General features: G+C 44.0%; 1 protein-coding gene across 1 annotated transcript in view; it reads right to left on the bottom strand.

Moving 5' to 3' along the window:
- The window catches only part of KDSR (3-ketodihydrosphingosine reductase), a 45,053-nt gene extending 21,665 nt beyond the window's left edge, over positions 1 to 23,388 (bottom strand). Inside the window, exons 1-6 of the mRNA XM_039463517.2 lie at positions 22,999 to 23,388; positions 17,552 to 17,641; positions 14,210 to 14,266; positions 10,096 to 10,161; positions 9,805 to 9,900; positions 422 to 613 (exon numbers count right to left, since the gene is read on the bottom strand). Coding sequence (XP_039319451.2) covers positions 422 to 613; positions 9,805 to 9,900; positions 10,096 to 10,161; positions 14,210 to 14,266; positions 17,552 to 17,641; positions 22,999 to 23,106 — 609 coding nt within the window. The 5' untranslated portion in view covers positions 23,107 to 23,388. The remainder of the gene's footprint in view (positions 1 to 421; positions 614 to 9,804; positions 9,901 to 10,095; positions 10,162 to 14,209; positions 14,267 to 17,551; positions 17,642 to 22,998) is intronic.
- Positions 23,389 to 26,131: the final 2,743 nt, after the last annotated feature.

The raw sequence follows: 26,131 nt of genomic DNA, 5'->3' as shown, positions 1-26,131 counted from the left end.
GCTAAGAATCAGCAGCTGATTCAAGCTCTTCCCTCAAACCTGTACTAATTTCATGTATTATTCAGTCATAAGGACACATCTTTTTGTTGAAAAATCTCTATAGAATAAAATATCTGGTTAACCTTACTCTGACTCGCACAGTATTAGACCAATAACACTATGAAGATATTACTAATATTTTGCATATTACATTAAACAAGCAAAAATCCCATTACCATTTTGCACCTGTCATAACTATAATCTTCATGCAATGAAAAATGTTAACTGCAAACTCAGGGTTGAGCCAATTCTCTTTCACTAATGTCAAATCTAAAAATCTCTAATTTAATACAGTAACACATGTAAAGAAGCTACAAAACTAAAGCGGAATGTACATTGCTGAGCGGAGAGGAATAAATACAGAAATGAATACGACTTTTACCTCCATCTGCAAAGCTTCAGCCAATCCCTTTATGGCAAACTTGGATGCAGAGTAGGCTGTGAAACCAAATAATCCCAACTGTCCTGCCTGGGAGGACACAAACACGATCCTGCCCACCCGGCGCTCCTTCATGGTGGTGATCACGGCCCGGCTGGGGTACACGCTGCCCAGGTAATTGATGCTCATTAACCTCTGCAGGGAACAAAGAGTTCACATGAGGAGGGCATGAGGTCAAAAGCCCCAAGGCCGTGCTCGTGGAGAATTTAGTCTGGTTCTTCAGTGCAAGCTCAAGTGACTGGGAAGCTCAACACACTTGCTGAATGAATGAATGATTACATGACGCTATAAACGAAATGTGATTTGAGGCCTACCATTTGAAGCCTCAGGACTTCCCATTTGAAGCCTGTTTCAGTCTAGTCTTGCATTCTGACCACTGACAGCAGTTATGTTTTTCCTGAAAACTGGTCGAAGTTAGTTTTCTCCTTATAAAAAGAATACTGCACGTCTGCGGGTAGTACTTTCTGAAAGACAGTTTTAGGAAAGAGCTTTCAAGTATTTTCAGCCCTATTGGTTCTAAGCTATAAGAAAAGCACAAAGGGAATAGGAACGTGATTTAAAGTTTTGGTTTCAAGCCTTGGCTCTACCATTTATTGCCTATACGATGATGAATAAGAAAGTCAGACATTCTGCTCATTTTCTCGGCTGAAAACAAGGTTGATGTGGGCACGACTGCATAGGGCTGTGGCAAGGGTTAAGAGAGAAAACACAAGTTAAGCACTAGCCCAGCCCTCGGCCTCAAGAACCACTGGCTCTCCCATTATGATGGGTAAGAGTACTAATAGTATATTTTCTCCTCGTCTTGCAAGCTATTAATTTTTATTTATTTATTTTTTACTATTATCATTTTTCTTTAGAGACAGTGTCTCACTCTGTCCCCCAGGCTAAAGTGCAATGATGCAACATCGGCTCACTGCAGTTTCAACCTCCTGGGTTCAAGCAATCCTCTTGCCTTAGCCTCTTGAGTAGCTGGGACTACAGGCACATGCTACCACGCCCAGCTAAATTTTGTATTTTTTGTAGTGACAGAGTCCTCTTATTTTGCCTAGGCTGGTCTCAACTCTTGGGCTCCAGCAATCCTCCTGCCTTGACCTCCCAAAGTGACAGGATTACAGGAATGAGGCACTGTGCCCAGCCCAAACTCTTAAAAACCATAATTTTTAACTTGAAAATCTAAAATACTTGCATTGAATGTTTCAAATATTTAAATATTTGTAAAAATATTAGATCATCATGTAAATAAAAACTAAATACCTCAATTATGGAACTTGAGATCAATCATAATTCTTTTTCATATTATGGAAAGAACATGAACATAAAATCATAATATCTTAATTCAAGAGAATTTCAGATTTTTTTTTTTTTTTTTTTTAAGACGGGGTTTCACCCTGTTGGTCAGGCTGGTCTTGAACTCCCTGCCTCAGGTGATCCGCCCGCCTTGGCATCCAAAGTGCTTGGATTACAGGCGTGAGCCACCACGCCCAGCCAGACTTTTTTTTTTTTTTTTTTTGAGATAGAGTTTCACTTTTGTTGCCCAGGCTGGAGTGTAGTGGCACGATCTCAGCTCACTGCAACCTCTGCCTCCTAGGTTCAAGTGATTTTCCTGCCTCAGCCTCCCAAGTAGCTGGGATTACAGGCACCCACCACCCCACCCAGCTAATTTTTTGTATTTTTAGTAGAGATAGAGTTTTGTCATGTTTGCAGGACTGGTCTTGAACTCCTGACCTCAGGTGATCCGCCTGCCTTGGTCTCCCCCAAAATGCTGGGATTACAGGTGTGAGCCACCACACCCGGCTTAGATAATTTTTTTAAATGATGACCAGAAACACTGGGAGTGACAGGGGAAAATATCTACGCTATTTAAGTTTAAAAGGCAGAGGCCAGACTGTATGTACACTGGAACAGTAATTACTTCAAAGGCCAAGTAAAAGTACACATTCTCAGAGGGAAGACCAAGGAAATACAGATCATAAGTGATTGAGTTAGGATGCTGGGATTCTCATTATTTTCCAAAAATGTGTTTTAATAGCATAACATTGTTTTGATAATAAAAATGTTCTAAGCCGGGCATGGTGGCTCACACCTGTAATCCCAGAACTTTGGGAGGTTGAGGCAGGTGGATCACCTGAGGTCAGGAGAATTGAGACCAGCCTCATCTCTACTAAAAATACAAAAAGAGTTAGGTGGGTGTGGTGGGGGGAACTTGTAAAATCCCAGTGTCTCGGGAGACTCAGCCAGGAGAATCACTTGAGCCCAGGAGGTGGAGGTTGCAGTCACCCAAGATTGTGCCACTGCACTCCAGCCTGGGTGACCGAGCAAGACTCCATCTCAAAAAAAAAAATAAAGAAAGTTTTAAAAGAATATCTGAAAAAAGACAGACAGTACACTGAACACGTGTTTACCTCTACTCCCTTTAGAGAGCTTGCTAAAATCTCAGTAAAGAGATTTTTTTTTTTGAGACACAAGTCTCACTCTGTCTCACAGGTTGGAGTCGGTGGTGTGATCTCAGCTCACTGCAACCTCCACCTCCCGGGTTCAAGCAATTCTCCTGCCTCAGCCTCCTGAGTAACTGGAACTACAGGCGTGTGTCACCACACCTGGCTAATTTTTTTTTTTTGGTATTTTTAGTAGAGACAGGGTTTCACCATATTGGCCAGGCTGGTCTCAAACTCCCAGCCTCACGATCCGCCCACCTCAGCCTCCCAAAGCTCTGGGATTACAGGCGTGAGCCACCATGCCCAGCCAGAGATTTTTTTAAAGGCAAGAACCCACAAGAACAAAGAAAAGAGGAGTAAGTGACAGCAATAACCTTTTGGAAGCTGAAGAACAGATTGATGAGGGATAACTAACTTAGCAGACCACAAAAAACTAAACTGTAAGTGGGGAGTGGAGAAACTAAAAAGCCAGATTCTACCACAAGAACCCAAAAGGCTCTAGCCGCGGGAGTCTCCGGGGTGGAGGGAAACATGGCCAGCATAGGGCTGAGACAGGAGCTGAGACTAAGAGTCTATCTTAGCTGACTAATGAGCAGTCAGCTAGAAACAGTCCAAATGGCCATCAATGAATAGATAAACAGAATGTGGTTGATCCATGCAATGGAATATTATCACCCTATAAAAAAGGAATGAAGCACCCAAATATGCTATATGTAGATGAGTCTCAAAAATATGATGCTAAGAGAAAGGCCAGGCACAGAAGGGCACATATTATATGATTCGAATCATACGAAATTATCAGAGACCAGAGAGACAGAATACAGATGGGTGGTTGTCAGAGACTGGGTGTGGGGCAAGCAGGGACAGGGAGCCACTGCTCAGCAGGTGGGGGGCTGCCCTCCAGGTGAGGCAGATGTTTGGGATCCAGGCAGAGGTGGTGGGTGCGCCACACTGTGAATGTGCTCAATGTCTCTGCGTGGTTCACTTTAAAAATGGTTAATTCTATGTTATACGAATTTCACCTCAATTTAAAAAAATGATGTGGGACAATGGGGAAAAAAAAGGCAGTTAGATCTTAGATGCCTTTCCCCTCTCTGCAGAGCAGATCTGCACCCCTCTTCCAGCCTGGCAGAAGACTAAGGTTTCAGTTTCTTTTTTTTTTTTTCGAGATGCCGTCTTGCTCTGTCACCCAGGCTAGAGTGCAGTGGCGCGATCTCGGCTCACTGTAACCTTTACCTCCCGGATTCAAGGGACTCTCCTGCCTCAGCCTCCCACACAGCTGGGACTACAGGCAGGTGCCACCACACTCTTCCCAGATGCATAGTTACAAAAGGCTGGAGGACTCTCCTCAGGGCTTCTGACCAACCCAAGAGAAAAGATTTACAGATAATGACATTGAAACTACATCCACAGGCACAGAAGTCTCAGTCACCTTGCTAGTGCCTGATTCTGAAATGTGAAAACACAGCCAAGGGCCTCCAGCCTTCCAGCGAAGTCACACCAAAGAGAAAGCTACTGACCTCATAGAGAAAATAAACACAGGTACGAAGCAGAGACAATGAAAGGACGAAAGAATACCTTAAGAGAATTCTCCTTAACATCTACAGGGAGATAAGAAGAGAGACAGCGCCAAGAAACCACAAAGAAAACCACTGAAAAGGAAAATTAAGAGAAGAGTATTGGGATTCCCCAAGACCATGCCCAGGCTGATGATTCACTAGAAGGTCTACATGCTCAGCAGATGGTCCTACACAGGACTAAGATTTATTACAGGGAAAGGATGCAAAGCAAAATCAGCAAAGAGAAAAGACACAGGGAGAAAAGTCCAGAAGAAATCAGGTGCAAGTTCCAACAGTCCTCTTTCAGTGGAGTCACACAGGACATGCTTAATTCTCGCAGCAATGAGTTGTGACAACACATGCCAAAGTACTATGCACAATCTATTTATTTATTTATTTATTTACTTACTTACTTACTTACTTACTTACTTATTACAAAGTCTCACTCTGTTGGCCAGGCTGGAGTGGAGGGGTGCGATCTTGACTCACTGCAACCGCTGCTTCTTGGGCTTAAGCAATTCTCCTGCCTCAGCCTCCTTCTGAATAGCTGGGAGTATAGGCGCATGCCACCATGTCTGGCTAACTTTTGCATTTTTAGTAGAAATGGGGTGTCACCATGTTGGCCAAGCTGGTCTCAAACTCCTGACCTCAAATTATTCACCAGCCTCGGCCTCCCAAAGTGCTGAGATTACAAGCATGAGCCACCACATCTGGCCTGTGTACAGGCATTTTACATGCATGTGAATGTCAATAAAATTAAAAACTAAAAATAATAAAGCAAACATATAACTGAGATAGAATTCATTTTAAATGAAAACAATTTCCTATCATTCGAAAATGCATCAAGTGTGGTATAGGTTGAGTGTCCCTTATCCAAATGCTTGGAATAAGAAACGTTTTGGATTTGGGGTTTTTTTGGATTTTGGAATACTGTATTGTACTATCAGTTCAGAATCCATAATCTGAAAATCTGAAACCCAAAATGCTCCAAGAGGCATTTCCTTTGAGCATTATGTTGGCGCTCAAAAAGTTTCAGATTTTGAGCCGAGTGCAGTGGCTTACACCTTGTAATCCCAGTACTTTGGGAGGCTAAGGTGGGCAGATCACCTGAGGTCAGGAGTTCAAGACCAGCCTGGCCAACATGGCTAACACAGCAGGCAAGAAGAACCTTTAAAACTGAAACGCAGACCAGGCACGGTGGCTCACGCCTGTAATCCTAGCACTTGAAAGACCAAGGCAGACGGATCACGAAGTTAGAAGATCAAGACTATCCTGGCTAACACAGTGAAATCCCATCTCTACTAAAAATGCAAAAAATTAGCCGGGCGTGGTAGTACACGTCTGTAGTCCCAGCTACTCGGGAGGTTGAGGCAGGAGAACCTCTTGAACCTAGGAGACAGAGGTTGCAGTCAGTCAAGATCGTGCAACTGCACTCTAGCCTGGACAACATAGCAAGACTCTGTCTCAAAACAAAAACAAAAACCTGAAATCCTGAAACGCAGATCACATGGCTTCCTAGCCAAGCTTAAAACCCTCAAAGTTTTGGATGAAAATCCACAGTCCTCTCGCAGGCCTTCGGGGTCCAGAGACCCTGCCCCACACTGCCCTTCACTCGGGAAGCTCCAGCCACAGGCGCCTCCTAGTCAATCCCTGCACTTTCCCAGCTCTGTCCCACCTGGGGGCCTGCAGCTGGTCTTCTCCACCCCTCCCCTTGTCTCTTTTCACTCATTCTCCAGCTCTCCAGTCCCCGATGGAGCCCCCCTCGCCCCATTCCCTCTCTATCCAAGCCCGCTGCTTTCGTTCCTCTGTGGCTCCTGCTCTCAGATGCTGTCATGTCTGCCTGCCCGTGAGTGGTCTGTCCTGCCTTATGGGGACCAAAACTTTATTTTCCTGCTTGTCCCTGCAACCCCAGGATCCAGACCAACGCTTGACATGCTAGGCATTCTCTTGATACATGTGTGAATTCAATGTGTAAAATGGGAAGGAAATGAATTTATGAAACAGCTGCTAGGGGCTAAGCGACACAGAGACATGATGGGACTCAGGCCTCACAGTTCTGTGCCCATTTTACAGAGACAGCAGCTGAGGCTTGGAGAAAAGCTGAGGCCAGAAGAAAATAGAATGCCTTGCTTGAGTCACATGGTTGGTACTGTAAGTGGTTAGACTTAAAACCATGAGAGGTGAGATCTGGAACTGGTTTAGTCTGATGCCAAAGCCCACCTTTCTATTATGGTCCCACGTTGCCAAAAAGTGGCAACAGAGGCAGTCCACACCAGGGGTATAGGGGTGGGAGAGATGCTGGTGGTCACAGTAAAGAAATCAAACTGTGATTCTTTTCAAAAAGAAAGAGAGAGAAGAAAAGAAAGGGCAGTGTGAATGGAAGACTAAAGGTTGAGAGTCCAAGTGAGTTTTTTTAAAAAATCAGAATTGAGGCTGGGTGCAGTTGCTCATGTCTATAATCCCAGCAATTTGGGAGGCTGAGGCAGGCAGATCATAAAGTCAGGAGATTGAGACCATCCTGGCTAACATGGTGAAACCCATCTCTACTGAAAATTTAAAAAAATTAGCCAGGTGTGGGGGCACGCACCTGTAGTCCCAGCTACTGGGGAGGCTGAGACAGGAGAATCGCTTGAACCAGGGAGGCAGAGGTTGCAGTGAGCCAAGATCTCACCACTGCACTTCAACCTGGGCAACAGAGCGAGACTCCATCTAAAAAAAAAAAAAAATCAGAATTGTGCATTTTGAAATATCTCAACATGCTTCATATTACATGACGTGTATTTTTACGTCTTCCCTCATCTCATCTGCTTTACGTTTTTTCCTTGTCATTGATACCCACACACATTCACCTGTTATTATACACTCAGTTCTTCTATTCTTGTTCATCGTCATACACCTCCATGAAATATCCCATTATCCTGGTGCTTCTATCACACACACGAGTCACACAATCTCTCACTGAGCCCTAACAGACATGCCCACTTCCCAAGGTCCTTGCTTTACAGCTATGCATTTATTTATTACAACCATGCAACTACTTACTCCTCAATCCACTCTCTGCCTGCCATATTCAGTCAAGATGAATCTACCGATTCTTCCTCCTTACCTTACACACAGGCACGCATACACACATGTGCATACACACATGCACATGTAGACGCACATACCCCACTTTTTCTGGCTACCTCCCGAGTCTTTTGTTTGATCACGTCATGCCTAGGCTGCGACAATTATTATCCCTAATTGATTTTTTACCCAGCTGTTGACATAATCTTCAAAATCACCCTTCCAGTCCTTACGGATGAAGGTACACAGGCCTGGACAGCGCTCTTCCATGCCTGGTTGATAAAGGGGCCTTAAGACACTCAAGTTGCATTCCTCTGCTTGTATCTACATCTTGGCTCTCCTGACTTGCCTTAAGAAAATCAGAGTTCCTGATGCTTTCCCATAGCCTACCAGAAGCAAGAGAGATCTACAGTATTGGTCCAGCAGTTGCTTTTCCTACAGAAGCAGAATGTAATGGAACTTCAAACATTCAAAATTCATCATTTCAATGAAACCTCAATAGAACCCAAAGAAAAAGATGGTTAGGCCAGGCGCAGTACAGCACCCTGGGAAGACAAGCTGGGCAGATCATGTGAACCCTGGAGTTTGAGAACAGCCTGGACAACACAGCAAAACTCCATCTCTCAAAAAAAACAGAAAAATGAGCCAAGTGTGGCAGTGTGCACCTGAATTCCCAGCTACTTAGGAGGCAAAAGTGGGAGGACTGGGTACAATGAACCAAGATTGCACCACTGCACTCCAGCCTAGGTGACAGAGTGAGACCTTGTCTCAAAAAAAAAAAAAAAAAAAAAAAAAAGGCTGGGCATGGTGGCTCATGCCTGTAATTCCAGCACTTTGGGAGGCCAAGGCAGGAGTATCACAAGGTCAGGAGTTCCAGACCAGCCTGGCCAACAAGGTGAAACCCTGTCTTTACTAAAAATATAAAAATTAGCTGAGCGTGGTAGTGGGTGCTTGTAGTCCCAGCTGCTTGGGAGGCTGAGGCACAAGAATTGCTTGAGCCAGGGAGGCAGAGGTTGCAGTAAGCTGAGATTGCGCCACTGTACTGCAAACTGGGGGACAGAGCAAGACTATCTCAAAAAAAAAAAGAAAAGAAAAGAAAGAAAGAAAGAAGATTGCTGATGCACTGCCAACTGAAAAACACTTTCTATTTTAAAAACATTTCAGACCGGGCGTGGTGGCGCATGCCTACAATCCCAGCACTTTGGGAGGCTGAGGTGGGTGGATCACTTTAGGTCAGGAGTTTGAGACCAGCTGGGTCAACATGGCGAAACCCTGTCTCTACTAAAATACAAAAAATTAGCTGAGCATGGTAATGTGTGCCTGGCTACTCGGGAGGCTGAGGCAGGAAAATTGCTTGAACCCAAGAGGCGGAGGTTGCAGTGAGCTGAGATCACACCATTGCACTCCATCCTGGGTAACTGAATGAAACTCCATCTCAAAAAAAGAACAAAAAAATTTTCAAATCTAATGTTCATTTCTTTGGTGCTAAAATAAATTACCAAGAGAAGTTCCTTGGTAAACTTGATTAAAAATATAAACATCGGGCCGGGCACGGTGGCTCAAGCCTGTAATCCCAGCACTTTGGGAGGCCGAGGTGGGCGGATCACAAGGTCAAGAGATCGAGACCATCCTAGCCAACATGGTGAAACCCCGTCTCTACTAAAAATAAAAAAAATTAGCTGGGCATGGTGGGGCGTGCCTGTAATCCCAGCTACTCAGGAGGCTGAGGCAGAAGAATTGCCTGAACCCAGGAGGCGGAGGTTGCGGTGAGCCGAGATCGCGGCATTGCACTCCAGCCTGGGTAACAAGAGCGAAACTCCATCTAAAAAACATATAAAAAATCATATAAACATCAATAAGATGCAGTATCTTTTTATCTTGATTTGAGAATTCTAGTGAGTCTGTTCTTCAACTTTTTTGGTTTCTCCTTGTTAATAATACTGATATTGCACATGAACAACCAGCAACTCTTAGATTACAAAGTGCTCTCTTGAAAATAGGACCTCAGTGAATTGCTACAGTAATCTGTGTCAGATTAGAAGTTCCATTCTCATTTTAGCTGTCTTCTCAGCTGTAAAATGTCTAAACTCTTAAGGTTTGATGGTCACGGCACTAGGATCAACACCTTGTTCAGCCTTACTCTGGTCTTCTAAAGCTTCCATGGACACCTGAAAGCATTCATCATATTCATTTTTAAAGCTTTTACCTGTGGCTTGCTCTATTTTTAGCATATGTGCTACCCCAGCAAAGAAATGTTTTTACTTACTTCAAAGGTACTAACTTCAAGATCTTCAAATTTTCCTGACACTGCCATTCCTGCACAATTTACAAGCATGTCCACTGGACCCAGTTTCTCCTGTGCCTAGAAAGATGTAGCAGAGCAGGCATTAAGAAACAGAAAAGAAAAAAAGAAAAACCACTCAGCAACAAATCCATGCTAATAAATAAAATCTAAAAAACTATTAAACCTGTGCCCATTACAAGCCACACAGCAAAATGGCAAGAATGAATCAAACGTCAAGCACATGGGTGAATTCCAATTAGCCCAACTTCTTACTTGTTTTATGACATTCTCTACTTGGTTATAGTCTTGAGATACATCAACTGATATGCAAAGCACCACCTGTTAAAAAAAAAAGTGGTCAAAGTCTTGCAGGTACAAAACTATTTTTAAAGAAATCTTTTAAAGAAAAGACAATTCATTGAATACAGAAGGAAGCCAATATTGAATGAACAGATTTCAGTGTTTGCTGATGATGCAATTAGTAGGATCTGATTTTCTTGGCAGCTTCTGGAGTTAAAACTCTGAAGAATCTTTTAAGAAATATAAAAATACTCCTCTTGAAATGCCACTAATCTATAGTGACAGAAGGCAGATCAGGGGTTTCCCAGGGCCAGGCACAGAGGATGGAAGGAACTGTGAAAGGGCATGGGCAGACCCTAGAAAGTGATGAAATATTCCGTATCAGGGCCTCGATGCTGATTCCTTCCAAGAAGGAATACTGTCCAAATGATAAAAATTCCTAAGAACAGGAAACAGCCCTCTTTGCAAATATAACCTGAAGCATTCTGGTCTACAGGGGTTGCCCTTGGCTGTAATGTATACCCAGAATGGATTTTATCCCCACATCCTCACATAGAAAACATTGTTTTAAGAGAAGTAGTAGTCAGCCAGGCATGATGGCTTGTGCCTGTGATCCCAGAATTTTGGGAGGCCAAGGCAGGTGGATCATTTGAGGTCAAGAGTTAGAGACCAGCCTGGCCAACATGGTGAAACCCTGTCTCTACTAAAAATACAAAAAATTAGCCTGGCATGGTGGCAGGCACCTGCAATCCCAGCTACTCGGGAGGCTGAGGCAGGAGAATTGCTTGAACACAGGAGATAGAGGCTGCAGTCAGCCAAGATCACATCACTGCACACCAGCCTGGGTGACAGAGTAACACTCCATCTCAAAAAAAAAAAAGGTAGTAGTAATCATATGATTAATTTTAAAACATGCCTTTTTATACAGTATTAAATCAGTTACTATAAATAAAATCTATGCCACAGACAAGCGAAATTTCAAAACAAAAAAATGTTAACAAGTCACATACACACAAAAATGGTCCATAAAAGCCTGGCAGGGTGGACAAAGGATCAAGCACATTCTTGCCTGCCCCAGCCCTAACTCCCTTCCTTGATGTGAAATGTAAGTTTTCCACCTGACCTAAAGCTCTTTGGTAGATGAAGAGGTGGAAAGTGTCATGATGAGGAAGCCCAGAGCAGAGATGGTGTTGGCAGCAGGCAAGACTGGCCTTGGCCATGAACACTGACTCCATGGCTTCACACCACACTCCTTTCTCTATCAGAAATTACAGGAATACGGGAAAAAATAGGGCAATTTACAAAGCTGGCATTCTTCCAATGCTTGTGGGCTTCAGAGAAGGGGGTTCAAGTAAAGACCATAGTCCTAGAGAAAAATTCACATGTACAGAAGATATACACAAGGATTTTTACCTGCAGCGCAGATTGCAATTGCAAAAATAAAAATAAAATATATATATAAAAAGAATGGAAACAGCTCAATAGCAAGGAACCCATGGCTTAAGCTCTGGTGTTCTTCAATCCTAGGCTGTAGCAATTCAAGGCAAATTTATTTAATGCACATGGAAAAATCGTTAACATTCTGGACGGGAAAAAGTTAATGAATACCACAGTGAAATACTATTTAAAACTCATCACAAAGGCAAAAAGTAAGAAGTCTGCCAATACCAAGTGTTGGCAGGGATGTGGTGCAACAGGAACCACAGTTCTACTTGTGGGAGCTTAACTGCCTTGGTGAGGCTGAAGAGCTGCGTACACTACAGCTCTGTAATTCCATTTCTGGGTATGTACCATTCTTGCACATCTGCACAAAGAGAATAGTGAAAGCTTTTCTCATAGCAAAAAACAAACAAACAAATTGGAAAAAACCTAAATATCCACCAACTGCTGATGAACCAAAAATAGTCTATCCATGCAACAGAATACTATATAGCAGTAAAAAAAACCCACAAAACTCCAACTTTATGCAGCAACATAAATGAATTTTTAAAATTTTATATATATTTATTTAGAGACAGAGTCTCCCTCTGTCGCCCAGGCTGGAGTACGGTGGTGTGATCTTGCCTCACCTCAAGCTCTGCCTCCCAGATTCAAGTGATTCTCCTGCCTCAGCCACCCTCCTGAGTAGCTGGGATTACAGGCACAGCAAATTTTTCTCTATTTTTAGTAGAGATGGGGTTTCACCATGTTGGCCAGGCTAATCTCAAACACCTGACCTCAAGTGATCTGTCCATCTTGGACTCCTAAAGTGTTGGGATTATAGGCATGAGCCGCCACAACTGGCCTTAAAAATAATGTTGAGTGAAGAAATCAAGCTGCATAAGAAGCATAAAGAATGAAGTTATACAAATCTACAGAGAAAGAAAGTAGATGAGTGACTGCTTAGCTGAGAGGAGGCTGGCAGGAAATGGCAAGTGACTGCTGATACAGACGGAGATTCTTTACGGGGTAAGAAAAACATTCTAAAATTGATTCTGGTGATAGTTGCACTACTCCATGAATATATTAAAAATTGTTAACTCTATGGTATGTGAATTATATCTCATAAAGCTGTTAAAAAGTAAGAATGATATCATAAAAGAAGTAGAAGTAAATATACTGGCCTGGCACGGTGGCTCACACCTGTCATCTTAGCACTTTGAGAGGCTGAGGCAGGCGGATCACCTGAGGTCAGGAGTTCCAGACCAGCCTGGCCAACATGGCGAAACCCTATCTCTACTAAAAATATTTTAAAAATTAGGTGTGGTGGCATGTCCTGTAACCCCAGCTAGTCAGGAGACTGAGGCAGGAGAATCACTTGAACCTGAGAGGTAGAGGTTGCAGCGAGCCAAGATGGCACCACTGCACTCCAGCCTGGGTGACAGAGACTTCGCCTCAAATAAAATACAATATATTATTTAGAATCACATGCGTATATGGTAAAATTGAAAAGATAAAGAGATGGGGCACCGTGCTCATTCCAGCACTTTGGGAGGCAAAGGTAGGCAGATCAATTGACCAAAGGAGCTGAAGACTAACTTGGGCAACATGGCAAAACTCCATCTCTACCAAAAATATTTAAATTAGTCACGTCTGATGGCATGTGCTTATAATCCCAGCTGATGTGGGAGGATCGCTGGAGCCTGGGAGGCCAAGGCTACAGTGAACTGAGATTGCACCCCTACACTCCAGCCTGAATGACAGAGTGTGACACTATCTCAAAAAAGAAAGAAAGAAAGAAGGCCGGGCACGGTGGCTCAAGCCTGTAATCCCAGCACTTTGGGAGGCCGAGGTGGGTGGATCACGAGGTCAAGAGATCGAGACCATCCTGGTCAATATGGTGAAACCCCGTCTCTACTAAAAATACAAAAAATCAGCTGGGCATGGTGGCACATGCCTGTAATCCCAGCTACTCAGGAGGCTGAGGCAGGAGAATTGCCTGAACCCAGGAGGCGGAGGTTGCAGTGAGCCAAGATCGTGCCATTGCACTCCAGCCTGGGTAACGAGCAAAACTCCATCTCAAAAAAAAAGAAAGAAAGAAAGAAAAAGGAAAAGAAAAACAAAGGAGGGATCAACACAAAAAACTGGGTTGGCATTTGTGCCTCTAGGAACGAGAAAAGAGAGACGAGGCTGCTGTGGGGCATAGAGGGGGCTTCAGAGACCCTGATCAATTCTATTTCTTAGGTTGGGTGATGGATGTGTCATTACCAATTTGTTATTATGTTTTATACTAAAATATATATAGCATTTTATTCATCAAAAATTCCATAACCAAATAAATTTTAAATATTCCTTTCCTCTTAAGCATTTGTATAAAGTTCATTTAAATACATAATTAAAATGAAATCATTTGCCAGTAAAACATTCTGTTATTTGACCAGTTGTAGATATGAATGTGTGTGGGAGTCTATTCGTTGTGTGTGTGTAATATTCTGAGAGGTAGAGGTAGAGGTTTTTAAATTTCACCTTTTTAAAAACAGTATAGTATGTTTTAAATTGGGAAAATCATATGTGCTTTCAATTAATTATTCAGTTGAAGTAACCCTGTTTTTCCTTTATACAACTGTGCTGAGTTCTGCAGAAAATGCATCTGAAAATAGAGATTTACCTGTTTATCATTAATAGAGTGCTTTTCAATTTCTTTCTTTGCCTGCAGCAGCTTGTCCTGAAAGCAATACAGAACAATCAGTCCTAGTGATTGTTATATGTATGTCTGTCTGTTGCAGCAGAGAGAAAAAAAGCAATTATTTGTATATATATACATTAAATTCCAGAAAATACACGAAACAGTATCTACATTACATAGGCAGACTGGGTCACAGCCTACAAAAGAAAGAAGCTGTGAAGTATGTTAAACTATGAATAAGTGATAACAAGTTTGAAAATTCATTACAAGGCTGGACGTGGTGGCTCACGCCTGAAATCCCACCGCTCTGGGAGGCTGAGGTACACAGACCACAAGGACAAGAGATCGAGACCATCCTGGCCAATGTGGTGAAATCCTGTCTCTACTAAAAATACAAAAAGAAGTTGGGCATGGTGGTGCACACCTGTAGTCCCAGCTACTCAGGAGGCTGGGGCAGAAAAATTGCTCGAACCTGGGAGGCAGAGGTTGCAGTGAGCCAAGATCACACCACTGCACTCCAGATCCTTGACAGAGCAAGACTCCGTCTCAAAAAAAAAAAAAAAAAGAAGAAAAAGAAAATTCATTACGGAGAAAGATAAGAGAAAAACAGATAAACCTCAAAATCCCAATTAACAGTACTGACTGCTTAGGCTGACTGTACAGTTCTAATAAATGTTTTGATTTTATTATTTAGTTGTAATATAAGATAAGAACTACCCTACTGATGAGCAGTGCTCCCCAAAGTTGAGGGGATGTGTGACTCCCTGTCAACACTGCTTTTTGTCTAATATTTTCTTCTTCTACTATAAAACCAAAAATAAGAATCACTTTCTGGATGGACTGGCTATTATAAAATACTCTTAAGACAAGCAAGGTTACCCATGTAATTGAGTAATTCTTCCAAGGTCCTAATTTTTTTTGTTTTACTTACTCTCAAGAAAACACATACCAGATTATAGTTTAATTTGCTGTAAAAAGTAACTTAAATAATATCCTGCAATAGAGAGGAACAAAAGGGGAGATGAATTCTTCTGAAAGGCATGCAGGGTTTCTAAACCTGAATGTGTCTATAATAAAATAATATTGTCCTGTGACTAAAGATATATACGGCTTGACTTTGCAAGAACTGGAATTAAAAATTACATTAGAAAAAAAAGAATTTCTCGGCCAGACACTGTGGCCAGGTGCAGTTGCTCACGGTTGTAATCCCAGCACTTCAGGAGGCCAAGGTGAGCAGATCACCTGAGCTCAGGAATTCAAGACCTGCCTGGGCAACGTGGTGAAACCCTGTCTCTACCAAAAATACAAAAACTTAGCCAAGTGTGGTGGTGAGCACCCATGGTCTCAGCTACTCAAGGGGCTGAGGTGGGAGGACTGACTGAGCCTGGGAGGCGGAGGTTGCAGTGAGCTGAGACTGTGCCACTGTACTCCAGCCTGGGCAACAGAGTGAGGCCGGGCATAGTGGCTCACACCTATAATCCCAGCACTTTGGGAGGCCGAGGTGAGTGGATAACTTGAGGTCAGGAGTTCAAGACCAGCCTGGCCAACAGGTGAAACCCAGTCTCTACTGAAAAAAAAAAGATAATAATAATTACAGAGAAATATAATAGAAAAACAGATAAACCTCAAAACCCCAATTAACAGTACTAATTGCGGAGGCTGACTCTACAGTTCTTTCTAATAAATGTTTTGATTTTATTATTTAATTGTGATATAAGATAAGCACAACCCTATTGATATGCTGATATGCAGTGCTTTTCAAAGTTGAGGGTATGTGTGACTCCACATCAACAGTATGTGTGTGTGTGTGTGTGTGTGTGTACACACACACACACACACACACACACAAACTAGCCAGGTGTGGTCACATGCACCTGTAATCTCAGCTATTCTGGAGGCAGAGGGTGCAGTGAGCCGAAATCACACCACTGCACTCCAGCCTGGGTGACAGAGCGAAACTCCATCACAAAAATAAAAAAGAATGAATTTCTCGACACCACAGGTTCTTCAGCTCATTTCATTTCTAGCAACGTAAGGGCCCCATGTGAGCTCCTGAGAGCCTGAAATGCTGGCCTTCCCTGCCTCCACTGTTATTTACTTACATTAAAACGGGTTTTTAAAACTCACAAAATGCCATTTCATTAAACTTGTGTTTTCATTTATGTAAGATGGCTTCAATGCCGAAGCAAATTCATTGTTAGAAAAGTCAAGCTATAAATAAAAGGTAGCTAATTTTGCCTTTCTTGGTTTATAAAAGAAATTCTAGCCGTCCAAGCCTAATTCTGCAACATTATTTAAATGTTCCCCCTGAGGCCCTCCCTGTCCTGCCATTCCTACTGGGTCCTGTCCAGCCATCCACCTACTTGAGCAAGTCACCATACTATCACCCTGCTGGTGCATGGGTGAACCCAAGATCCCCACACAAGGATGCCATGCTGACATTCCCAGGCTCTCCATCATGCCTCCCTTTATTTCTTCATTCAACAAACATGGCTGAGCATGTGCTATATGCCAAGCACTATGCCAGCCACAGAATTGTAGCAGCAGACGAGCCAGCCATTGTCACTCGGTCACTTTCCCCCGGCCTCCATATGGGGAGCAAGAGGACTTCATGGCAGTTCATGTGCACACAGTGTCACTGCTTAAAACTCCAGCCTGCTCTTTCACTGAAAATCTGTGTCTAAGTAAATTTATTCATCCATCGTTAAGTCAAAGTCTGCCTGTCAGATCCCAGCAGTAGTGCCCGTGTGAAAAGACTCAATAAACTTTGGCAAGAAAAAAACAAACCCTGACAAAAAATAAAAACTGATTCTGTGTTGACTTGACACAGAAAAATACATGTTGCTAAAATTCTGAGGAGAGACAAGATTCCTCTGTGGTGTCTAGATTGCACTAGAGATATATATCATGTCCTAAGCAAATCATAGGGAAAAATTGCAGGGAAACACCTGCACACCTTCAGGTATCAACTCCAGAATCACTGCTTCTAGCACTTCTGGCCTGGCGGAGGGCGCTCCCTGGCTTCCCATGGCCAGGTGAGCTCCTTAAACTAGGTCTTGACCTCTCCCAACTCAGGATCTGCAGTATCTCTGATGACGCTGCCTAATACGCCAATGGTACTAAACACATACTTGTGGGGCCAACCTGATTTCAACAAAAAAGTGTTTGGCCTAAATACATGAGAGAATCAGTAAATCAGGAAACACATCTCACATCAAGGAAACAAGCACTTTCCAGGTGTGAATGCTACGATGTTTAGCACAGCCTCTTTGACTAATTTCAAGGTGAAGAAGCAAGTTAGTAATAATAACCTACAAGCCTTACCTCATTTCGTGCAACCAGAGTTATAAAAGCTCCTTGTTTATAGCACTCGATAGCAATGCACTTCCCAATGCCACTGGAACCTCCTGTAACCTAAAACAAAATCATAAAAATCTTCTTAGCACTTGAAAACTCCCCTCTGTAGGAAGCTTTATAAAAACAACTATGACGAGCTCTTAAAATGAATCTACAAGAACTAAAGGGTTAGCTGTTACAGGTTCTTCATCCCAAACTTAACAACTGGAGTTAAGTGTAAGGGTGAAGGATACTATCAGCAAGACCTGCTGCTTTGACCATTTTCTTATTGAACCATAAATTGCACACCTATAATATCTTTCTGAGTTCATTGGTGGAAAAGTGCCCTATAAATCTAGCTCATAAATAATACATTAGTGTGCCTCTGATTCCAAATCCAAATGAATCTTATTTCCTTAATGCACATTTATGCAAAATTAGCTCTACAACAGATGAAAAGAATGACCACCTGCATATATATTATATTTGAAATGATGGGTAGTATAAAAGTAATATACAATCACAAGGAAATCCTGAAAAGTAAAGCTCTTCTTGCACTATTCTACCACTATCTACAGCTCAGCCATACTGGCTGTCTTTCAGTTCCACCAACCCTCCAACCGCAGCACCTTTGCACATGCTACTTCCCTTACAAAAGAATGCTCTCCTCTCTGCTTCATCTAACTGACACCTACTCGCCTGTCAAATCTCAGCTCAAATACCACTTCCTCAGGAAAGCCTTCACTGTCTCTCCTGCTTCCACCCTGACACACTTTCCTGCACCATATTTCTTCTTCACCTGATGACATGCACATAATAACCAGCTCTAGATTTGTGTGATTTTCTGATTAACAACCGTCTTTCCTGACACCACCCCATAAATTCCATTAAAAATACCAATTCTTTTTCTGTTCCCCACTATATTCCTAGCACTTGACATGGGGAGGGCTCAATACATATTATATATTTCACAGAGTAAGTGAACAATGCAACATTTTCTTTCTTTCTTTCTCTCTCTCTTTCTTGACACAGAGTCTCAATCATATGTCAGCTCAGTCACCCAGGCTGGATTTATTTGCTTGCTTGCTTGCTTTTTCTTTCTCTTTTTCTCTCTCTCCCTCCCTCCCCTTTTCTTTTCTTTCTTTTTTGATACAGAGTCTCACTCATATGTCAGCTCAGTCACACAGGCTGGAGTGCAGTGGCAGCACAATCTCAGCTCACTGCAACCTCTACCTCCTGGGTACAAGCAATTCTACTGCCTCAGACACCCAAGTAGCTGGGACTACAGGTGTGCACCACCACGCCCAATTAAATTTTGTATTTTTAGTAGAAAAGTGGTTTCACCATGTTGAACTGGTTGGTCTCGAACTCCTGACTTCAAGTGATCCACCTGCCTTGACTTCTCAAATTGTTGGGATTACAGGTGTGAGCCACCACACCTGGACATATCTTTCTAGTCACTGTCCCTATGCAAATTACATAATATTGCATAGTATTGTGTCCTTTTTAAAAAAAATTATATTGTCCTCTGTCAAAAAACGAAAAGGTCTTACAATATTGCATCAAATAGCTGCATCAAAACTTAACTATTTCCCTATGATCAGACATTTAGATTATTCCTAATATTTCACTGTCATACTTAAATAATGCTGGGAGGGAGATCTCTGACCCCATCCCAGGATTTAAACATGATTGGGAAGTGTCTCCTATGCAAATACAAATGCACCTATCTCTATGGGACTTATAGGCAACCCTTACTTCTCTTTAGCCTCAACCTGCCACCACTGAATAGATTGATTTGGTGGATAATCAGCCAGTTATCAGCAGAAGATTACTGTAAAAATACAGCTGTTGTTGGCTGGGCGCAGTGGTTCACACCTGTAATCACAGCACTTCGGGAGGCTGAGGCAGGTGGATCACCTGAGGTCAGGAGTTTAAGACCAGCCTGGCCAACATGGTGAAACCCCATTTCTACTTTAAAAAAAAAAATTAGTTGGGCATGGTGGCAGGCACCTGCAATCCCAGCTACTTGGGAGGCTGAGGCAAGAATTGCTTGAACCCGGGAGGCAGAGGTTGCAGTGAGCCGAGATCACACCATTGCACTCCAGCCCAGGCAACAGAGAGTGACTCTGTTTCAAACAAACAAACAAACAACAACAAGAACAAAATATATATATATGGACATATATACACATATATATATGCACACATATATACATACATATATATATAGAGAGAGACAGAGAGTACAAGCACTATTGCCTAGGTTAATGGCTGCCTCTGAGATCTTTGCTATGAAGATAGTCCATGGGTCATTTGGCTTATTCAATTTCACCAGATATTACAATTGCATAGCAACTAGTTGAACCCCTAAAAATATCCCTGTCTGTTATATGTTGTTGCCCTGCTGCTTAGGTGTCCCTCCACCCAACCTCCCCCACACATCCGCATTTCCAAATCCCACCCATCCCACAGACCTCAGTTCTAACATCCCCTCCTCCAAGATTTTCCAGACTCTCACTGGTTCTTGCCCTTAGCTGTCATAATCTATCTTGTGAGGTTACATATAGACATGTCTTAGCACCCCTGCCAGACATCAGTTCCTTAAGGACCAGAACCAAGTCCAACTGACCTCACTCATTCCTAGCATAATACCTTGCATAAGCACTTGCTAAATAAATACTTGCCTATGTTAATTTGCAAAATGGAGTATGACGCCATTTCTCTGAAAAGTGTGACGTAAAAAATATATAAATAAAATTTCCCTACTTATTATCTAGGAAATTAATGGAAGTGGAAGTTATGAGGTTACTGAGAAAATGCATATACTCTGAAGTGTTATGTTGATATTAGCTATTGTTATCATTGCTGTCCTTTCTCTAGACTGTAGATAGGTAAGCTAGCTGTGTAAATTTACTGCAAAGCAAAAAACAAGGTTTAAACACGACCAACTGTACGATCTATCCATAACAAGAGTCTGACTTCTGCTTTTGGGTCATGGTTCATGGGAAACTTACCTTCTAGTCAAGTCAGTTAATTCTTAGATGGTATCTAAGAATATACTTGCATCAATTGGGCTACGTTATTCTGAATGTTATAAGAAAATATGAGGGATTTTCACAATGACTGAGAAAAGTGTAAATGTCTACTGACTTGCCTGACAACTGCTAAATCATGCCTAGATCCAGGACACTAAAAATAACAGCTGAGGCTGTAATCCCAGCACTTTGAGAGGCAGAGGCAGGAGGATCTCCTGAGTTTGGGAGTTCGTGACCAGCCATACTAACATGGAGAAACCCCATCTCTACTAAAAATACAAAATTAGTCAGGCGTGGTGGTGCATGCCTGTAATCCCAGCTACTTGGGAGGTTTAGGCAGGAGAACCAGTTGAACCTGGGCAACAAGAGCAAAACTCCATCTCAGAAAAAAAAAAAAAAAAAAAAAAAAAGGTAACAGTTTAATGTCTTTTATTATTCCCTGTTACTATTCACTGCAAATATTGTTTAAATGTTACTATCACCACATAGCTATCATTTAGGGCAACAATGATGTGCTGTGAGTCATTTCCAAAAGGGGGAAGATTTAAATAAGTATATGCCCTGTGAGATTTGCTGCAATTTTACTATTGTAACTAGATAGATAACACCAGGATATAAAATTGTTCTAAAAATGAAACAATAAATAGTTCTAAGTTTGTTCACGATCCTGTACAGGCAGACAGTCTAACTATCAGCTCCCTCTCCCAATACCACCCAGTCAACTCCTAACAAATCTCAGAACAATAATTACACTTTTCGCTCTCCTTATGACATTAAGAAAGACAGATGGTGACACGATGTGAATTATTCATGTCATTCTCACATTATTTAGAGTGTGAAATAATAATCCTGCGTAATAAAGTGGGATGGCAAAAATAAGAAATTCTTTTTGGTCTACCTCAACAGCCAACAGCATTTATTATCTGACCTATGACCTGCCGAGGGATGGGGCTGGAAGGACTAGAGTCAAGGTTCAGTGAAACTGTCTAATAAATAAGGAGTCTGAATTTTCATTCTGCGTTTGGCTTTACTTTTGGCAAAGTTATGCTCCATAAACACAAGCTCTGAAAGGATCCAACGTTTGAAGCCATGCTTTTGAGGCACCAGTTCTCCTGTGATGTAAAACTTTCAGAATTTAACGTGTCAAGTTTTGTCTCTCCTTCTCCGTATTTATTTTTTGTAATGAGCCTACAACTCAGCTCCTCACCTTCTTTACCCATTAGAAACGGGGTGTTTCTAATGGGGAAAGAAAGTTTAAAAATTTAATAGTTTTAAAAGGGAGAAATTAAAGAGAATACATTTTCTCATTCATAAACCCTCGTTCGGATTTAAAGCACAGTGAAAGAAATGACTATCTTATCTTATACCAGCTCAGCAAGGAGGCGCGGATCTCCGAGGCAGAGCTACGATGGGAAGAGGTGTGCTGCCAGCTTTGTAACCAACCCTCCTTATTCCTAACTTCCCTCCTCACTGTGCCTCGGGGTTGAGAGATCCAAACAAGAAAGCTGGTGAGAAAGCCACTGCAAACGGGAAAGTGGTGGACGCAGGCAAGGAAGCATCCTCTCTGTTTAAGAAATGTGCCACACTTGCAGAACAGGGATCGCTGAAGACGCGAGCTGCCGGCAAGAAACGCATCACACCCATCCACCTCTCCTTCATCCCTCGAACACTAGCCCCGTCGTTTAGCTCATCCTTTCTCCTAGGAAACAGCTAAGAATTGCATTGGAGCAGCCACCAGCAGATGCCACCCTCAGAGAGCTCAGAGACAAGCAGCGTAGACGGGACAGGCGTCCCAATGCCGCTAAACCACCACCGCCAGCACGGTGGTTCAGAGCGGTTTCCCCAGGTGAGTCACTTCTTGGAATCCTCTGGCAGCAGCTCTTCCCTTCACTCGCACAGGCCATCTTCCAGTTCTGAGCTGCCTCGGCGGGTCCCGGCGGCTGGGACCCCGCTTCCCCGCTGTCTGCCCCGGCCCGGGACCTAGCGTCGCACCCCGCGCACGACCGACCGCTGTGTCCTTGGCAAAGTTTCTCAGCCTCTCTGTGCCTTAGTTGACTCATCGGAAAAACAGCCACATCCCAGGGATGTTCCGTGGATTCAGGAGCAGACACCGCACCCCGGGGCCCCGGGAGCCCTGCGGCTGCTGCTGTCCCTCGGGAGGAGCCCGAGGCAGCAGAGGGCTGGTTCCCCAGGCCGAGTGCCCGGCCGGGGGCAGAGCGCCGGGGTAGACGCCGGCAGGTGACCTTCCCCATCCGGCCATGCCTTGCTGGGGACCGCGGCCTGGAGACAGGGGCGTCGGCGGCGGGGCCTCGGCGGCGGAAAGGCCTCGCGGGCAGGGAGGTCGGGGCGCAGCAACAGGGCAGGGAGGTCGGGGCGCAGCAACAGGAGGCCACTCACCACCACATGCGCCCCGGGCAGGGCGAGGGGCTTGGGGCTGATGAGCGGAGACACCATGTAGAGCAGCAGCACGAAGGCCACGAGGAAGGCGGCTGCCAGCAGCAGCATCGCTCCGCGGGGCCGGGTGCCGGGAGCGGCCGGGCGGGGGCCGCCAGGCGGGGCGCGCAGCGCTGGGCGGCGGCGGAGCGAAGATCACGCGCGGCGGGCGAGCGGCGGGCGAGCGGCTGGCGCCGAGAGTGTTTGGGTTTGCGGACCCTGGCGCGCCGCGGCGGAGGGGAAGAGGAGGAGCCGGTGTGGGCGCCACCCAGGCGGGGCGGTGCTTCCAGGGGGCGCCGCCGGCACCGCCGCCGGAATCGCTTCTGGGGTGGGGTCCCGGGTGTCTCCCTCGCCTCCCGCCCCGGGACGGGGCCCACAGTCCGTAGCCTCCCACGCGGAAACCGGACCTCCGCTCCCTGAGCGCCGCGAGCACCAGAGTTCCGGGCAGCGCCACCTGCGAGCGCGCCGGGCAGGGCAGCCAAGACTCGCTCCTCGGCAGCTCGAGTGGCTTCTTAGGACCCCGCAGAGCGGGTTTCCAGGCCTGCCACGGCCTCCTACGGCCGCCAATGTGGGCGTGGCGAGCGCTCCTCCCCGGCGGCTAGGGACCGCCAGCCGGGACGCTCGGAGGCCCCGGAGCATCCGAAAGGGCGGATAACGGCTCCCCGGAGCCGGCTCAGCCCGGGAGCCCCGCGACTGCGCTCTGAAATCCCGGACCCCATATTCTCTTGGCGTTCTTAGAAGAGGGTCACAGCCCACTTTCGCTTTTCAGAGGACCGGGAAAGGCTTAACTGGGAGTTCCGAGAAATCACCAAGGTTTAATTCAATTTCATAGAGCTCGGAGTTCATCTTTACCAAGCAAGTTCAAAACCAACAAAAAAACGCAAACAACTCAGCTTTATTAAGGTCTCGGTAGCATACTGTACCATTCAATTCCCGACTTGAAAAGCATAATAGGCCGGGCGCGGTGGCTAACGCCTGTAATCCCCGCCCGTTGGGAGGCCGAGGAGGGCGGATCGCTTGAGATCAGGAGTTTGAGACCAGCCTAACCAACATGGTGAAACCTCGTCTCTACTAAAAATGCAAAAATTAGCCGGGCATGTTGGCGGGCGCTTGTAATCCCAGCTACTAGGGAGGCTGAGGCGGGAGAATTGCTTGAACCCAGGAGGCAGAGGTTGCACTGACATCGCGCCACTGCACTCCATGCCGGGCGACAGAGCAAGGCTCCATCTCAAAAAAATGAAAAAATAAAGCTCAAAATAAATTGTTTTTAACATACAGTTGTGGACCCACCACCACCACCATAAATTTTAGAACATTTTTGTCACAATCCCCCAAAATTCTATACTCATTAGCAGTCACGCCCCATTTCCTCCCAAACCCTGCCGAAGCCTAAGCAATCCCTTATCTTTCTGTCTCTATAAATTTGCCTATTCTGGATATTTCACAAAAATGGAATCATACAATATGTAGCCTTTTGCATTTTATCTTTCACTTACTGTAATGTTTTCAAGGTTCATCCATGATATGAAGTACATGTTAATATTTCATTTATTTCTATTGCCAAATATCCTATGGAATGGATATACCACATTTTAATTTTCCATTCATCAATTGAGGAGTATTTAGGTTGTTCTACTTTTTGATTATTAGAATTATCCTAACTGTAAATATTCATTTACAGGTTTTTCTGCGGGCATATATTTCATTTCTCTTGGATATATGCCTAGGAGGGGAATTGCTACCTCTTATGGCCACTCTATGTTTAACTATTTTAGGAGTTGCCAGAATGTTTTCCAAAGTGACTACATTTTGTGTTCCTACCAGCAGTGTATGTGGGTTCCAATTTCTCCACATCTTCACTAACACTTGTTAGCATCCATCTATCTGATTATAGCTTTTGTAGTTGGTGTGAAGTCATATTATGATTTTAATTTGCATAGAGGCACATATTTTTGTTTGCTTACTTTTCATTTTTGTTGTTGTTTCTAGAAAAACTAGGGAGCTAAGGAGAAAAAAAAAAGGTTTTCTTTTTTTTCCTTGACTTATGGCAGAGTTAGCCAAACTGCAAGATTTGAGGGCATAGTGTCCAAGACTTCTGATATCAGTGTAAGTTTAGAGGTTCCCAAACCACCCTCAGGTTTGATAATTCATGGGGAGGACTCACAGAACTCACTGAAAGCCATTATGCTCATAGCTATGGTTTTATTATGTGGAAAGAATACAGATCAAAATCAGCTAAGGAAAGCATGCCTAAGGCAAAGTCTGGAGGGCTCCAAATGCAAAGCTCCTGTTGTCACAGAGTCAGGCTGTGTTACCTTCCCAGCACTGGTATGTGACAATATGCTTGGAGTACTGCTAAGCAGTGAAGCTTGCCTGAGCTTCTGTGTCCAGAGTTTTCACCGGTACTCGACCAGATAGGCTTGATCAGTCATCCACTTGGTTGAATTGAGACTCAACTAGACTGAAAGTGTATGACAAAAGCCCCTACCTAATTCAGGTTTGGCCTTTCTGGAATGGCCAGTCCCCACCCCAAAATCCATTTTGGTTAGTCCTCATCTAAACAGATACTCCTATCAGGTATGACATAGATAACCTTCCAGAAGGCAAGGGAAAAAGTCAAACCTTCTCTTTGGGCAAGATTGAATCCTTTACAACATGGCCACCAACTGGCTTTTGGCGAAAGCTTTCTTACCGTAAAATGAACATATGTCTGACATTTGGAGGAGCCACTGTAGAGTAGGAGGCTTTTAACTCAGTTTCTCAATACATGTGGCCATCTATGTGAGTATTATAATCTCGCTTATAATTCCAGAGTTAGACTGTATTGTGATATGGTAGTAAACATAACTTGAAAAATTAGAGTTAGCCGGGCACGGTGGCTCAATCCTGTAATCCCAGCACTTTGGGAGGCTGAGGCGGGTGGATCACAAGGTCAAGAGATCAAGACCATCCTGGTCAACATGGTGAAACCCCGTCTCTACTAAAAATACAAAAAATTAGCTGGGCATGGTGGCGTGTGCCTGTAGTCCCAGCTACTCAGGAGGCTGAGGCAGGAGAATTGCCTGAACCCAGGAGGCAGAGGTTGCGGTGAGCCGAG

This window comes from Saimiri boliviensis, chromosome 13 (genome assembly GCF_048565385.1).
Source record: "Saimiri boliviensis isolate mSaiBol1 chromosome 13, mSaiBol1.pri, whole genome shotgun sequence".
Classification (NCBI taxonomy): domain Eukaryota; kingdom Metazoa; phylum Chordata; class Mammalia; order Primates; family Cebidae; genus Saimiri; species Saimiri boliviensis.
Note: the sequence above shows the minus strand (reverse complement) of the source record. Positions and strands in the feature narration are given on the sequence as shown.